This window comes from Artemia sp. Qi Xiang Cuo, chromosome 4 (assembly GCF_049724085.1).
Source record: "Artemia sp. Qi Xiang Cuo chromosome 4, ASM4972408v1, whole genome shotgun sequence".
In the NCBI taxonomy this organism is placed as follows: domain Eukaryota; kingdom Metazoa; phylum Arthropoda; class Branchiopoda; order Anostraca; family Artemiidae; genus Artemia; species Artemia sp. Qi Xiang Cuo.
In genome coordinates, this window is record NC_142797.1 from 54,040,158 (window position 1) to 54,056,304 (window position 16,147).

Consider the following 16,147-nt stretch of genomic DNA (forward strand, 5'->3'; position numbering starts at 1 on the left):
CCATGTTTAAACGAGATCATATAGATGCAGATGACCACAATGAGGGTATTCCCACATCCATAACTGATGGATCAAGCATACCCAAAACTATAACTGTACCTGTAGCACCAGAGTCGGTAGAATGAATTCCGCCAGCCAACAAAGTAACTTGCCAAACAAATCAGATTTACAAACTACTAACCCCCCCCCCCCCTCACGTAGATGTTAAATCACACCCAGACGCAGAACGGTAAACTCAGAGTCCATCTCTTACTCGTCACAAGATGTGGTTGGCATCTGGCGTCCCCTATCTGGGGAATATCCCATTGATGCAAATTTACAAGCCCCCCTTCCTCCTCCCCCGCAAAATTTGAATCAGTCTCAGACGTCTGAAAAGGCACAACTATGATATTGACGGTTACTTCTGACTAAGTTTCGTTGAGAACCAAAAACTCTCTTGGTGGATAGGCTACATGTGACATTTTTTTGGTACAAGACCAAACACAACTTTTAAGACAAAAATATGATTTTGCCAATATGATGACTGGCACAGAACGCCCTTAGTTTCGGTGGTAGTAGAATTGGCCCAATCCTCAACAATTTTTTCAATAGAATAGCACAAACAATGAAACAGTCTTCAGAATTGCTTATATTAACAAGGCAAATATATACTAAAAAAGCTTTCTAGTTCTCTATAAATCAACATAAAATAAATATAAAACTTAAAAAGTGACTTAAACTTGTGACATACTCACTCTGTTAAAGAATTCCACAAACTCCCTTGCGCGCTCAGACTCACGACCTTTGCCCTTCAATGCCATGTCATCCAAAGTTTGTTGTAGAAATCGGGCCATCTCCAATTTCAATTTCAAATTGGCTTTTACTTTGGCTTCCTATAATTGAAAATCCATCTATAAATACAGTCATACTAGACATAAAGGAGAGAGTTCTCCCTTTAGAATTTTGTGGAATAATCCCCTTGAAATTGTCAGACTGTTCGGGCTAAAACCGTATTTAAGAGGCATTATACATTCCAGAGAAAAATAAAAGAAAGAGAAAGATATATATTTTCTTTTAAAACTTCAAATACAATGGTAAATAAAGTTAGGTACAAAAAACAGCTTGTGACGGCTGAGTGTTCTTTTTTTTTCTTTTTTTTTAACAGGTCCATATAGCTCTTCCGGCAAATCTTCTTAGAAGAGAGAACTTGAAAAATAGAAAAAAATTCACTTTTCAGTGACTGCATACGATGTAAAATCAATCCTTCTTTTTATTATGTTGCATAAGCAATGCTTTGGTTTTTTATTTCCTTTTTTATTCCACCAGATTTGGTTTATTGCCCGAAAGTGGTAAATGTCTTATATACGCAACTTTTACAGAAACTATGGAAACAAGGGTGATTAGTTGAATATGATATTTCCTTAAAAAGTTGTGTACAATTCGTATCTGGGTTCAAAACAGATGGTTTTCGCTTGCCCTTGAGTCATGGTCTACATTGTATGTGTTCAAGTGAAGTTTTATAGTTTATACCAGAATTATTTTTCTTTTTTTATGCTGATACTCGTTGATGAGCTGATTGAAGTATGTGAGATCAGTCTTTTTGCAAAAAAAACTGCAGCTCAGTAATGAGCAGCATAATTAAAAAAAAAAAAAATAGGATAACGACGATGCAACAACAAACTAAGTCCTAATGCGGACAAAACCAAGCTAAATCCTCGGTTGGGTAAAAACAAGTCAAGTGTTACTTAGTCCTCTACCACTTCGAAATCTTTGGCGGAGAGGGGCACGTCCCCCCCCCCAGCATTTTTGGCATTCGATAACTTTTCGCCAAAGGCGAAAATTTCGGGAGAGATTTTGCAAAATCGGCCGAAATTTAGCAAAATCCTTGATTTCTGCAGAAAATTCGGCATAAATCAGGTAGCGATTCGGTAAAAATTGCGAAGATCGCCCCCCCCCCTAATAAAATGAGCCTCGGAAAACCCCTGGTCTTAGGGAGCAAAGTTAGAAACCCAGCTAGGAATATTTGCGAAAACGCTATCATCTTGGTAGAAGAGGGAATGGGAGAGGGACTAGTTGCACTCAGATCCCTTTAGGGTCTTGGAAAGGGAATTACAAAATTGCTACTTCCATTTGAACCAAACCCAAAATTCTACGACTATTGGTTTGATATAACCATTTCTGTTAGACTAATAAACACGACCAAATTAATAGACTCTCCTGACTAAAGACATATGACAGTTTATATTTTCGTAGATATGGACTTGAAAATTGAAGTAGGGGGTTCGTAAGCAACCAAAATTTGAGTGAAATGTCCACCAAGATTAGATTATTTTTCGGGATGTATGAGTTTTTATTTATTTATTTTTATTTTGCAAATTTAGTTATATTAATAAGTTCTAAAAGGTATCTACAAGCTTATCAAACTTTGGTATCAAATACAAAATTTGTATCAGCATATAATGGAGATTTTTTTAGTTAATATATTGCTTCCAAACTTCCATTTTTTATAATTTTGGTTAGTGTTGGCACGGGATGCTCTTTAGCTACATTTTGTTGTCATGATCTGTTTAATTACCTAGTAATCAAACGAATCTCCCCCTAGATTTGGAAAAATACATTTTACCTCACCCATGCTTTCGTAAATAGACTTCCATTGCTATAGCCACTGACTAAATTTGAGCATCCCTGTTGGTAGTAGCTTTAGGTCCATTTACATGAGTTGAGGTTGTTTCCCCGAAAGGTACTTGGCAAATCACAAAGTAGTCTTGATCAAGACATCCATGAGATTTTCAGTACAGCAGCGTAAAACAAGCCTACATTTTTTCGAAGATTTATTTATGAGTCATTCTACAATACATAAAATGAGTAATTTCTTCATAACTTTTGGCTTTAGTCAGGGAGCTGAACAGATGGCGCCACTCCTGTAAGTATATTTTTGCTATATTTTGATACTTCTGATTAAAATAACCACCTTGAAATCTTGACACGACGCCAAATTCAGCCATGATGGGCCCCAGGAGCAAAAAGAGGCAAGAAAGGGGGCCTGATTCCTCTACGGTCACATTCTGCCCTTAAAAAGGGGACTAGAACTCATGATTTCCGTTTGATTAAGGTCCTTTCCAAAATTCTACAGCCACTGGTTCGATGCCATCACCATGGTAAAAAAAAGAACAGCAACAAACAAACTAACAAAAAAAAAATAATACAAAATCCCGGAGAGGCAGGTGACGCGGAAAAACGAACTTTCGCATTTTTGCAGCTGGTGACTTGAAAGCCCTGTAAGGGGCTCCTTGGATATCCAAAATCTATAGGTCTAACATTTACCTCGATTAGATCGCTTTTTGAGGGTGGTTCTCTCTTTCCTAAAATTATGCAAATTTATTTCTGCAAATAGTACCTTTAAACTTACTAGCTTTTACATATCTGGAATCAGTGAAACATGTAGATTCTACTGAAGTATGTCATGTATCCCAACTTCTGTTTTTATGGGTGTTGGTTACTACTGGCACAAGTCACTCTTACGAGTTTGCTTCCAATAACTGTTTTACAGGCCTATGACCTACTACGTTAGGACTTATCATGTAACAACGTTTACAATTTCATTTGTCATGACTAGGGATTAACGACGCTTTTTGACTACAAGGATGCTTACGACAGCCCTGTAGCGGCCGGGATCAAACCCCAGCCCCTCTATTGCCAAGCAGTGATCAAACCACTGTCACAGAACAGGCGCTTCATTTTTAATTTAATCGTCATTCTCAAGTTTTCAAATAGTCTTCACATAGGTTTTATGTTCTGCGGTGAAGATCATGGTCATATTGGGTAATTACGAGTTTGCAGCTAAGCCCTTTAGGGCTTTTCTTAGTGGGTGCTGTATAATATTTTGTACATATATGTAAAACAAATAAGTCTAGTCTAATGCTGTATTGTAACCAATAATAACCGTTATTGGTTTCTGATATGCACATGTGGCTAAGAAATAGCGGTTTTCATTTCTATCAAGGAGAGTGACTTTTAGGCTACGCAAAAACCTTACATCATCTTAAAAATAAGGAAGAGGTCTTAAAGAAACGTGCTAGAAACATATTGCTGATATTGGATGTGCATTTGCCCTTAATACAAATCCATTCCGGGAATAAAGTAATTTTTATCATCAAACAAATTGGAAACAAACAAAACGTTTTGTTTCGGACCAAAGTACAAAGCACTAGCGTGTACACATTGTGCATTTTTGCAAGTAACAACATTGATCGGTTGTCAGGAAATAGAGACAATGTTAGATTAAAGGAGAAAGAGCGTTATTCGAGTCTGCTTTTGAAACACGTGGCGCAATGTTTCTTGAATGAAAATTTTTCCAGGGACATACCGCTTTAAAAGTTTCAAGTGGTCGAAAACTACAGCGTTAAAACTACTACTAACCCTCTACCTATTTTCCAACACTACCAATACTACGAACATCTTGAATATAACAGCTCCAAAGGTGTTTGGTATAACTTATTGTGCAGCTACTAACCCTCTACCTATCATATTTTAAGGAGAAAAAATTAATGCTTTGCTCAAAGCCGGTAAAATGCTGCTGCAATAATGAACTCGATTTTTACACATTATTGTCATATGCAGCACAATTCAGATATCAAAACTAAATAACTAGAGCATTGCAGCACAAAAGTTAAAATATAATCTTTCCCAGAATTTTCATACATAGTTGAAAACATTAGTTGTGACAAACTCTAACTCTACAGAAAATTTCTGTTTCTATCACATATCTAACTGGTTGTGACAATGTTGAGTGAAAAAAATAGTTGTCCTAAGATTTTTGGAGAAGTTATAGAAGGTGGGAAAAGGTTAGGCTTCAAACAAGGTTGGATGGGCCAGGATAAATTGCCAGTTTGAGGGTCTTAAGTAGCTTTACGCTGTGATGATTTTGTAGTAGTATTAGCAGTAGACCTTCGCTTAAAACGTAATTACCTTGACGAAATACAAATCTGAAAATGAGAAAAAAAAGCAAAATTTCTTATCTACATAGTATATTTTAGTACATCCTCAAAAATATTAAAACTATTAAAAAATAACTTTTCAACTTTAAATTTAAGGGATTTCTAGAATGTCGTCCATATATACAAATTTGTATTAGGTCTGTACAAACTCCAAAACATTCAGTGATGACATACTTGTTTGATTGCGAAAGAAATTGAGAAGGAAGTGATCTAACTTGGCTAGCTGCCAAATATCAAAAGCTGTAAACCCATCAAAAAAACTTATAAACGTTTCGCAAGCTCAGCCAATCTCATTTACTAGGAATTAATCTATTTTTGGCGTATGAATTTTAAAGTTCATATTTCTGGCTTTCTTAATGAGGAAAAATAAGGATACAAAAACCCCGAATAATATATAGAGATACAAATATTAAAAGACCCTTATACTAACCGTCCAGTCCCATTTGACTAGTCAATAACACAAACAACGGAAAAAATTCAAAGGGGAGATTAACCGTTGGTCTTAGATTTAACAATAAAAAAACAATAATAATAACGGAAGGAAAGAGCAAAATTATAACTCAAATCAAATAAAAATCATTGCTTCGCAACTTGTCAAGACTAGAACATAACTTGCACTTTACTGAAAAAAAAGTACAAATGAATGTGCATTGTCAGTTTAATATACATAAGCTGATATTTATTCCTTAAAAATCTTAATCGTTCGTTTTGAGTTTCATTTGTTTACTGATGGTGATTGGTGGTAGTTTTACGCTCGGAAGATTATTTGATTTTTTTCTCTGCACATTTTTGATTTAATAAAGTTCTTAACTTTTCTTTGTAAACTTATTTTGTGAAAAAGTGTTTTTTTTTATTAGTTTCTATTCGTTTATTATTGACATAGTCCTTTTCATGGAAAATGAAAATAATATTTTATATCTTTTTGTTTTTTTCTGTAAGAATCCATATTTGGCTTGCTATTTGTATGTTAGGGAACCTTTTTCAATAATTTTTAGCAACATATATCCTTTTGAAAATCTTGACACAAATGTATTGTTTAGTTTATTTTTATACCTTCTCTAGTTGTTCAGAAAAAATAAAACTCAATACCATTTCCAAAAATTATATCTATGCTCTTTGAGAACCTGGAAACACACTTACGATCTTTTGATTTAGTTAAATTGTAAGAGCAGAAGTAGTAATAGTAGCAGCCTTGAAAGTTTCAAGTTGATACCCTCAGTCGCTCTTGGGATATTGCTGAGATTTCGTATTGGCAACTAATATACACACAGTGCCTTTTGATTTAGTTTTAAAGCAATATTTAGTTTTAAAGGATAGTGGGTAAATTGCATAACTGTGTGTGTGTGTGGGGGGGGGGGTGCCACACCCGATATCCCTAGATATATAGCTACTGGACCGTTCAACTATGCTGAAAAAAATTATTCTGTCGAAATTTTGATTGGAAGTCTTTGTAAAATTATGGGCTAAAGAGGAGGTTGCTTGCCCTGCAATCACTTTGACCCTTAAAAAAGGCACTATAACTTTTAATTTCTAATCGAATTAGCATCTTTAAAAGTTCCAATGATATTACTAGCTATGATAGAGCAGCGCTACCTTTTGGTTTATTATTAAAACGACACTTAGTTTTAAAGCATAAAGGGCGAATTGCATAACTGTAGGCAGTTGACAAACCCGATATCCCTAGAGACATAGTTATTGGACGATTCAACTATGCTGAATAAAATGGCTGTCTCAAAATTGTTATTGAAAATGTTTGGAAAATCATGTGCTATGGAGGAAAGCTGCTTGCCCTCCAATCATTTTTGACTCTTAAAAAAGGCACTTCAAGCCGGGGACTAGGGTAAGGATTCCAATGGTGTACTTTTTGATTCGATCCGACACCATTTTTAGGGGGGTTCCATGCTATTTTTTTTATAATTCCCTAAATTTATTTTCGAAACAACATTGTGCTATTATGACTAGTTAAGATAATAGTTACAATTCCTAAATCAGCTGCAAATGGCATTTTATTTTTCACTAGCCTTTTTTTTACGTCTTTTTAACACATCTTCTAATTTTTGGTGCTATGGGCCGTGGTTCGTTCTCTACAAGGTAGCAGTCATGTTAGCTATAACTAGACAAATTGACAATTATTAATTCCTTGTGTATAATAACGGCACTTCTCGAAAAACTAAAAACAAAAAAAAACTCTACATTCTATCCGATTACAGTAAAAAAGCCATGAAACTTTTTGGGGCGACAGAAAAACAATAGCCCTTTATCCGATGTCTGAAAAAAAACAATGGCACTTTGTCGGATGAGAAGAAAAAACAGTGACACTGCTTGCAGTGACACTTTTGTAAATGACTGGAAAATCAATGACACAAAAAGCAATGGTAAAACGGTTGCGTGGCAAACTCTCTAGATATCTCTTGCCCTCTCGGTGCAAGTTTTATGTTTAGGCTTCTCGAAGGGTAGCATTTGGCATATCGATCATAAACCTTAACCTGCAGATCTTGTTCATCCGATGATTTTTCACGGGAGATAAGACTGTGATAAGAGGTGCTTGATTTGACATTCTATTTCTTAATGAACTAAAACCGTACGACTGGAACCTGTTCAGAAGGTGACGTATTATTGCGTCACCACATTACAAGTTCCAACCCAATTTTTTTTATAAAATTTCTAAGTGAAAATGATTTAATGACAATGCTCATACGAGAGCAACAAATTAGTTATCTGTGACTATCGTCAAGGGGTTTGAAAGTTATTCATTGAGATTTCTCTCTTTGATTGTTCTTTGTCAAGGGGTTGCCCACTCTGATAAATAATGTACACCAGGTAGCACGTTCCAAGCGTGGCAGAACTAATTCAACAATTTTTATGTCGATTTTTGTCAACAAAAACCTTCCCAATTCAACAATTTTATCACATTTCGCTAAAATTCAAACTGTGTGAAGCGTGGGGTACTGTGCAGAAAACGTGGCGATTCAAGATGTACACCAGTTGGCGGGAAGTGGGCAACTTCTCCACAATCGTCTGCCCCCTATTTGCCATTTGGCTATGGATTGGTCTTAGCTGTTGCAAATTTCGACATTTGGGGCACTCAGATTGTGGGTCTGTATGCCTGATGTGTTAGGTATAATTATTCTGCATATTATGTAGTAAGAATTGTTTTCCAACTTCACACTATGCAAATACTTTACCAACACCCCCCATCCCCCCTAATGTGCAAATATATAGTCCAAATTATGTATTTTCCATCTATTCTGTCTTTGTCTTGTCTCAAGCTAAGGTGAAAGAAACGAACGAAAAATACGGTTCTATAAAGAAAACCGGTTCTATAATGCGTCAATGAATGAACAACTTCAGCGGTAAGGGCTATATAATACAAGTACTCCATTCAGTTAGTAATAACCATTGTTCCATCACGTTTCATCGACTATTAGTTTATTCATTTATTTCATTTATACCCATTCATTTTTTTTAGTCAATTCATAAGGATTTTCGTTCTTCGGATTCTAAAACGAGGACAGGGGTTTTAATTTCCTTTTTGATTTGGTCCCGTTAACAAGCAATACTAGCTGCATTAATTAGAACCTAGAGTTTATAGACTTTTTTCCATGCCTTTTGCTTTAGCTATTCGGAGTCATTCATCATCTTGTATATTTTGCATGACGTCATAGATACAGAAAAAACTTTTTTCCAGCCTTTCCATAGTAATTATACTTTTGTTTTAATTACGTTGCTATACACTTCAGTAACAACCAGGCTTGTTCCATTGCATACCTAAATTACGCTCTGAAGTATCTAAATTACGCATTAGCATAATTATCGTATTTTATTTTGGTTTCAGGTCATAGGATGGCAAGTCAGCAATTTAATCAAATTAAGAAATTCTGACGTAAATTCAATTCGTCCTTCCGGTTTATCCTTCATGCCCACTAAAATAACACATTGCTTCATTCCATTGTGATATCTGAAATGTCTAAGCAATATATTAGCATAATGATCGTGTTATTCTTTAATTTTAAGTCATAGGGTGGTAAACCAGTAATTTCACTTGAATTAAGAAATTTTGGCATGAATTCAATTCTACCTTGTTTATAGGAAGGTGGAATTGAACGCTAAAATAACGCCATAGATGCTAAAATATATGTTTCTTCATTCAATTGTAATCTTGATTCTTTTTCTAACCACAGTTTCGGCCGTCCAGCATTTTTGTTTGCAATTCAATGTGATTCTCGCTTTTGCTTGTTGCATGCCTTTTTCTTTAGCTGTCCGGAATGATTTGTCATCTTGTGTCATTGATACCAAAAACGATACGACCACCCTGGGAAAAAATTATATAATTTCCTATTCACACATTAGCATAATTATCCTGCTGTTCTTTAGTTTTAAGTCACACGGTGGCAAATATGCCACTTCAAATAAATTTCGTAATTCTGGCATGAATTTATCTCTCCTTCCTGTGTATCTTCCCAGACGCTAAAATAACAAGTTCCTTCATTCTAGGATGGCAAATCAGCAATTTCAATTGAATCAAGAATTTTGACATGAATTCAATCCCTCCTTCCTGTGTATCTTCACATACGCTAAAACAGCACTTTCCTTCATTCCAGGGTGGTAAATAAACAATTTACATCGAATTAAGAAATTTTTGTGTGAGTTCAATTCCTCCTTCCTGTTTAACCTTCTCATACGCTAAACTAACACGTTCATTTCATTCCATTGTAATTCATTGTCCTTCATTCCATTGTAATTTTGATTTATGTTCTACCCGCAGATTCCTTGTGCAACAATTTTGTTTGCAATTCAATGTGATTCTTGCTGTCCCTTGTTCCACGACTTTTGCTTTAGCTACTCGAAGTAATTTGTCACCTTGTTTAATTTCGTATGCGTCGTAGATGCCAAAACCGATACGACCATCCCTGGGAAAAAAATTCACTCACATAAAAATTCTTTTTCTTCCAAAATTAGAGCTCTAAAGGGATCATACAAGCTCATGACCTATCTAGATAGTTTTTTTTTTTCAGGCCAGAAAATTTCGCTGTGCTAATTTTCAGAAAAAAAAAATGGAGCCGTTTTAGAGAATAAGCAAATACATATAGAGCCGTTTTCGACAAAAAATAAATGCATAAATATAAAGATAAATAAATACACAATTATTGCTCACTTAAAGAGAGAAGATCTGGCTATAAGTCACCCTTTTTGTTAAAGTTTATTGTTTTCCGTTTGTCATTGCCCAATTTTGATAATTTGGGAGACTCCCCTAATCCGTTCTTGTGTATAGGTTTGCCTATCACGCCATACATGGACAGCCAAAAAAAGCGTAGCATAGAACAAAGTTGCCTGTATTGTTCTATTCTAGTATGCTGTACTTTGTTTTTGTCGATTTCAAATTTGTCCAGCTTCTCCACTATTTTCTTCTGATCTCTTTTCCTGTGCAGTTTTTTATTTATGACCCTTTTTCTTTGACTGTCGCAGATGTGGTAACTGTAGAAGTTGACTTAGAATCAACTTTGCAGAATCGGTTCTCAAATAGTAACAGATCCTACTTACGTATTCAAATTTTTTCTTAAAAAAAAATTAAATGTTATGGAGAATTTTATGAAGCTTTTCTTAACCAGGTCTAAAAAACTATGCCATCTTCCAATGGTTTATGCTCTTTGTCAAAGTTGTGCCCCAGCCTTTTTTGCATAAATTTAAAATAATACGGTACAATTCGAGAATTGTGTCTAAAAATGACACAATCCTTAAAAATGATCTCATACTATGCTGCTTCTGCACAAGGCCCCCTTTATTCTCTATTTTCTTATGTTATTCTGCTCCAATTTCCTATTTTACTTTGCTGCAAAACATACCCAACCAGTGTTGTGATTTCTAAAAATGCAGCACGCACAAGATAAGGTTGGGCTGCTTCGCACCTAAGTGCGACACCGAATATTTCTCTCTAATGTGTTTGATGATAAGAACTATTCGATTCGATGTCTATCACAAAGTGATTGCCTCATATGCAATTTTATTAATATTGCGAAACAACTTAATTCCTTTGTATTGTAATATGATTGCGTAAACATTTGCATGGCAACAAATTTCCCTAAAAACGTATCCGAACCGATTAAAATGTGGACCAATTACCACAATTATGAACCCATCACCCTTCGATGATGAACATGTTTTATGATTATTGGCTTACAGTTCATTCACTTTGATAGAAGGAGAAATCTCGAACAGTTAAACTTATAATCATGTCTCGAAAAATCCATCTCTGGAAATCCATCTCTTCTGATCCCTTGGCCAAAATTACTTGCCCCATAAGTTCCAAGCGGACCTGAGCACTTTCGTGCCAAGGTCCCAGAAGGAACACATCTCTGAAAACATCGTTGTCATGCCCATTGGTCCAAGGTACTTGCTCCATTTAACTTCAAGCCGATCTGGTGGTATTGGAGAGATCACGAGCCCACTTTGTCCCTTCTTTCATACAGAAAGAAGATTTTTGCCTAGTTCCACTTCAAGCAAGCGCAACAAGCCTACTTTTCTCATAAAAAACTGTTAAGAAGAGAAGGAGGGTTTTGGAGGGGCTACGAGATCTAAGTATGCCTCAAATCATGTAGGTTGAAAGAGGTTGGACGCTTTTTAATTTAAAGACTGTGAAACATGCCTACCATTCTACTAAAATGTTGGTGACACTAGGGTTGTTTTGTTGTTTTTTTTTAACCTTGATTCCCTAGTCATCCTTATTGGAAATCCTCCAGTAATTTCAGTCCAACATGGCCCAAGCTAAAAAGTTGACATTAAGAGGAACAGGAAATATCGAGGGGCTAAGAGCCCACTTTGCGTGTTTCAAACAAGGTACAACATTTTCCCCTTGCTGCTAAAATACTAGTGGAAGAGGGAGAGGGCTGTTGGATAGGCCACAAACCCACTATTTATCTCTTGTCTTATTTTGCACCGAATCAGGCTTTAGCTCGTTTTTACACCGAATCCCTATCCGATTCTTTTTCTGAATGTGTACCACGGCAATGAAGTTATTCACCCTTAGAAATATATGGTTTCGCTTCATGCAAGGTTTGACTTGGGTTACCTTATTGTTAAAAATTGGAATTGGTATTTGAGGGGCCTCTAGTTCAAAATAAATATTTCAACAAGTTGCAAAATGCCTGCTTTTCCCCAAAAATACTATCAGCGAGACCGATAGTGGATGATGGGGGCCTATGGGTCTACTTTTACCTCAAATCCTGCCAACTGGGGGTACTTTGATAGTTCCTGGTTCAAAGAAGGTGACAAATACCTGCATCTCTGAATCTGGTTGGGGGAAGAGGTTTGGGCTGAAGAGGTCATGGGTCAACTTGGCTGTTCCAATCACATAAACTGAAAATCTTTGCAGGATGGTTAAAGCTAATCAATCATGAGGGGTTAATAGAACCCCTTTACCCAGAAGGAAATGCATTGTATCTCCATCCCAATGATTAAAACAAAATATTTTTTTTTTACCAATTAATAAGTACCTACACTCAGAACTTCAAGTCTACATTTTTATATTTGTACAAAAAAATTTTGACGAAAACCCTCGATCCCCATTCCACTTAAGCTATATTTTACGAGAGCCCTCCGCTATCTTAGCCTAGATGTCCTGTCTCATTCTTCTAAAATAAAATGAGTCATACGTCAAGTCTTAGTTCCATGTCGCGCTGTTATGTCTGGCGCTTCATTATCCACCTAGTTGAGTTTATATTTAATTCAACAAAACCCCTAATAAAATCGTTCTTAAGAGGAGTGGACCAAATTTCTAACTCTCTCCAGTCCTAAAGCAACACCTAAAAGAGGCACTTTGACGCCATTTCTGACTCAAACGCAGCGCTACCAGTGCGGTACTGATTAAAAAAAAAAAAAATTCGTGGGAACCAACATTAGCTCATTAGCTTTCATAGTCATCTCTACAATGCAAAGAAGATATCGAGTCAAGTTCCAAGTGGCACTGCTCCATCTAGACCCCTTAGGCTACGATTCCCAACTAAAGAAGTTTTTTTGGGGGGTTTTATCAGGGATCCAAATTTTCTTTTCATTTTTCTTTTTTTGTATTGACCCTAAACTAAAGATAATTTGTAAATTACCCCCCCTTGGCCAAGGGACTTAGGGCTTCAGTTTCAAGCCGTTGAGAAAAGGGTTTTGGTCCTTCGCCAGGCCCCCTTTTCGGGAGAACCAGTATTCATTCCTATAAAATTTTGCAGTATTTATCTAATTTTAAATGTATAACTCATACTGGAATCATCAAAGATCCGAGGTCTTACAGGAAACACAACGCACAAATAAGGTGCACTACTTACCATAAGACAAAGTGTGAGTGTGACTAATCAAACCGCATCTGGAACAGAGGATCGTTTACGCCCATCTCTTTTTACCAGGTGTCTTTCATATTTTGTTGATTGACGGTCCTTAATCACCCCCCCCTTTAAAATAACATTTAAATGGCCTTACCTTTTCATTAGCAGACTGGAATGTTGATGGAAGCATACTCGGGAAAAGCTTGATAAAAACAGGTAAAAGGAATTCCATAAAAGGTATAATAATAAAAACTGAAAAAGGAACAAGTCGGAATAGATCTGCAGTAGTACGAACGAGCTGAAAAACAAAAAGTAAATTGTTAGAAATTTTAGTCAAAGTAAAGGATGTATTCCCATAGGCGTATACTGCTGCCATTAGAAGCGTATATATATATATATATATATATATATATATATATATATATATATATATATATATATATATATATATATATATATATATATATATATATATATATATATATATATATATATATATATATATATATATATATATATATATATATATATATATATATATATATATATATATATATATATATATATATATATATATATATATATATATATATATATATATATATATATATATATATATATATATATATATATATATATATATATATGTAATGAATTCCAGATAACGAGCATTTTACTAAAGCCACAATCCATTTCTAGTTAAGGTAAAATAGCATTCTCCTTTCGATTTTACATAATTCTGAGAGGTGTACAATACAGTTGAATCAAAATATTTCAAAGTGTTCCCTAAGCAAAGAGCCGTGTCCGTCCCACGTGCATTTCCCCGACCAAGGGAGGGTCGTCGAAATTTCAGAAGGGGGATATTCAATTGGAAAATGAAGGTTCCAGTGCCTTTTTTAAGGGTCAAAAGTAGTTCGCGAGCAACCAGCCTTCATCCGTGCCTTTTCTGATACCCAATTCCATTAACCTCCCATGATGACAGATCAAGATTTTGAGGGCAGTGTTTTATTCAAAATTATTGAAACTTCCAAAAAATATGGCTCCCAAAAATCAAAACCGCCCAAAGCCAAGAGATTAATGACATATTATGGGAAATGTCAATTGCTTATATAGTTAAAAAGAAAGCATGACTGATATTGGCTGTCCGATTGGTTTGAAACTTTCAAAGGATCGTTCCCTAGGCCATGAGAACAAATGTTTTGCTAGAAGGCAGCAGGGTGTAAAGGGCCCGGAAATGGGCCAAGAAACTTTTTGTCCCAGATCAGTTTAAAACTTACAGCCCTAAATCATTGGATCAAGATGGGCCTAATGTTCAAGATAAAAATTGTTTGGAGATGCGGGCACCCCCTAAGTGTGGTTGCCCTCGTCCCTGCCTCTGGTACCTTATGTCAACTTACAGCTCCAAGCTATCAATATAACACTGCAAAAGTTATTTATGTTCTTAGAATCTAAACAAATTGAAAAATTCACACCGGAAATTTTTGGGTTGAACTTCAACGCAGAAAATTCGCTAGTAGTAATCAATGTTATACTTTGCTTGGCTTATGTTCCCTCCCATGTTATTTGCTTGGCCTATGTTCCTTCCATGCTATTCTATGTCCCTTCCATTGTTATTCAATGGGACCTCTACACGTGATTAAACACGTTATGAAACTATGTGCTATTTGCTTATGTCCCGTTGGTACCATTCCAAACGAGTGGGGATTCCCCGCCTGTTCCTAAACATTGCAAAAAAAGATAACAGTATGAACGGGGGATTCCCCGCAAAAATTTGTTTCAACTCCAAGTTTTTCAACCAGAGTGTTTTTTTTTCAAGCTGACACCTGTTTTTTAGGCAGCCAATCAGAGACAACCGAGATATTTCCTCCTCTCTCTCTCTCTCAGACAATTTTTTGTTGCTGCTAGCTCAGTTTCATTGTGGCAGTGAGACTGTCAACACATGAAAAAATGTTCCATACATGTCCCCTATGTATGTACAAACTGGGCAGCTGGTCATCATGTGAGAATTGCACAATGATTGATGAGTATGATGAAAAGTGTAGATTATGCAAACCGTGTAAATTGCATAAAAGATATGCTATACAAATTAAAGGTTACAAATCTTGTCTTAAAAATATGTTTGACTCTCGTCCTAGAGGCCACCTTTGTTTCAGTTTTTAGTACGATAAATGAAATAAGTGGGTTAATAGATACTTCGGTATGATTGGACAAAATCATAAACATGACTTTATTTTGTTGCTAAAAGATTGGTATCGTCGTGGTTTTAGATTGTTCTGGGAGAAGGAACCGGGTCAGCGATTCAACTGTTGGAACAACAAAAGAATTTTGTTTCTGTGTCATCGTTGTGAAGACAATGACTACTATGATTATAAGCCCACTGATTTTTATTTGGCTGTGACGGAATGTGATTCGACACTTGAGGACACTGTTTGTGACATTACTTCAAATAAACAATTTGAAACATGTGAATTCTATAGAATGAATGAGAATAGTATCATTGACTATACAAAGAGATATGACAAGAGTGAAGTTGCACTCTATTGTAGAAAATGTGACCCTGACAATGCAGTACATCAGGATAAGTACACTGTGAATTCAGATAATATACCAGAACTAGTTATCTATGACAAATACCTATACCTAGTACAAGATGAAATCTAAAGAGTAGAAATGTCGTTTTATCATGTATATAAATTTTTATCATTTATTAATAAACAATTTCACATACATTTTTAGAACATTTTATTCGTAGGGTACAAAAATCAATATTAAATACGCTTGTAAGTATATTTTCCACTAGAAAGTCGTTCAATCGAGGTAAGTCAACGCAGATGTCGAGAAACTGCTTGTAGGTGTAGCCACGAC

The 16,147-nt window shown here is 35.6% G+C and overlaps 1 protein-coding gene across 2 annotated transcripts in view; it reads right to left on the minus strand.

Annotated features, from left to right (window-relative positions):
* LOC148953233 (mitochondrial proton/calcium exchanger protein-like) overlaps positions 1-16,147 on the minus strand; it is a 133,151-nt gene that overhangs the window by 90,549 nt on the left and 26,455 nt on the right. For both annotated transcript variants that reach the window (XM_089088409.1, XM_089088408.1), the window contains exons 3-4: positions 13,437-13,580; positions 735-872 (exon numbers count right to left, since the gene is read on the minus strand). In XM_089088409.1, coding sequence (XP_088944535.1) covers positions 735-872; positions 13,437-13,580 — 282 coding nt within the window. The remainder of the gene's footprint in view (positions 1-734; positions 873-13,436; positions 13,581-16,147) is intronic.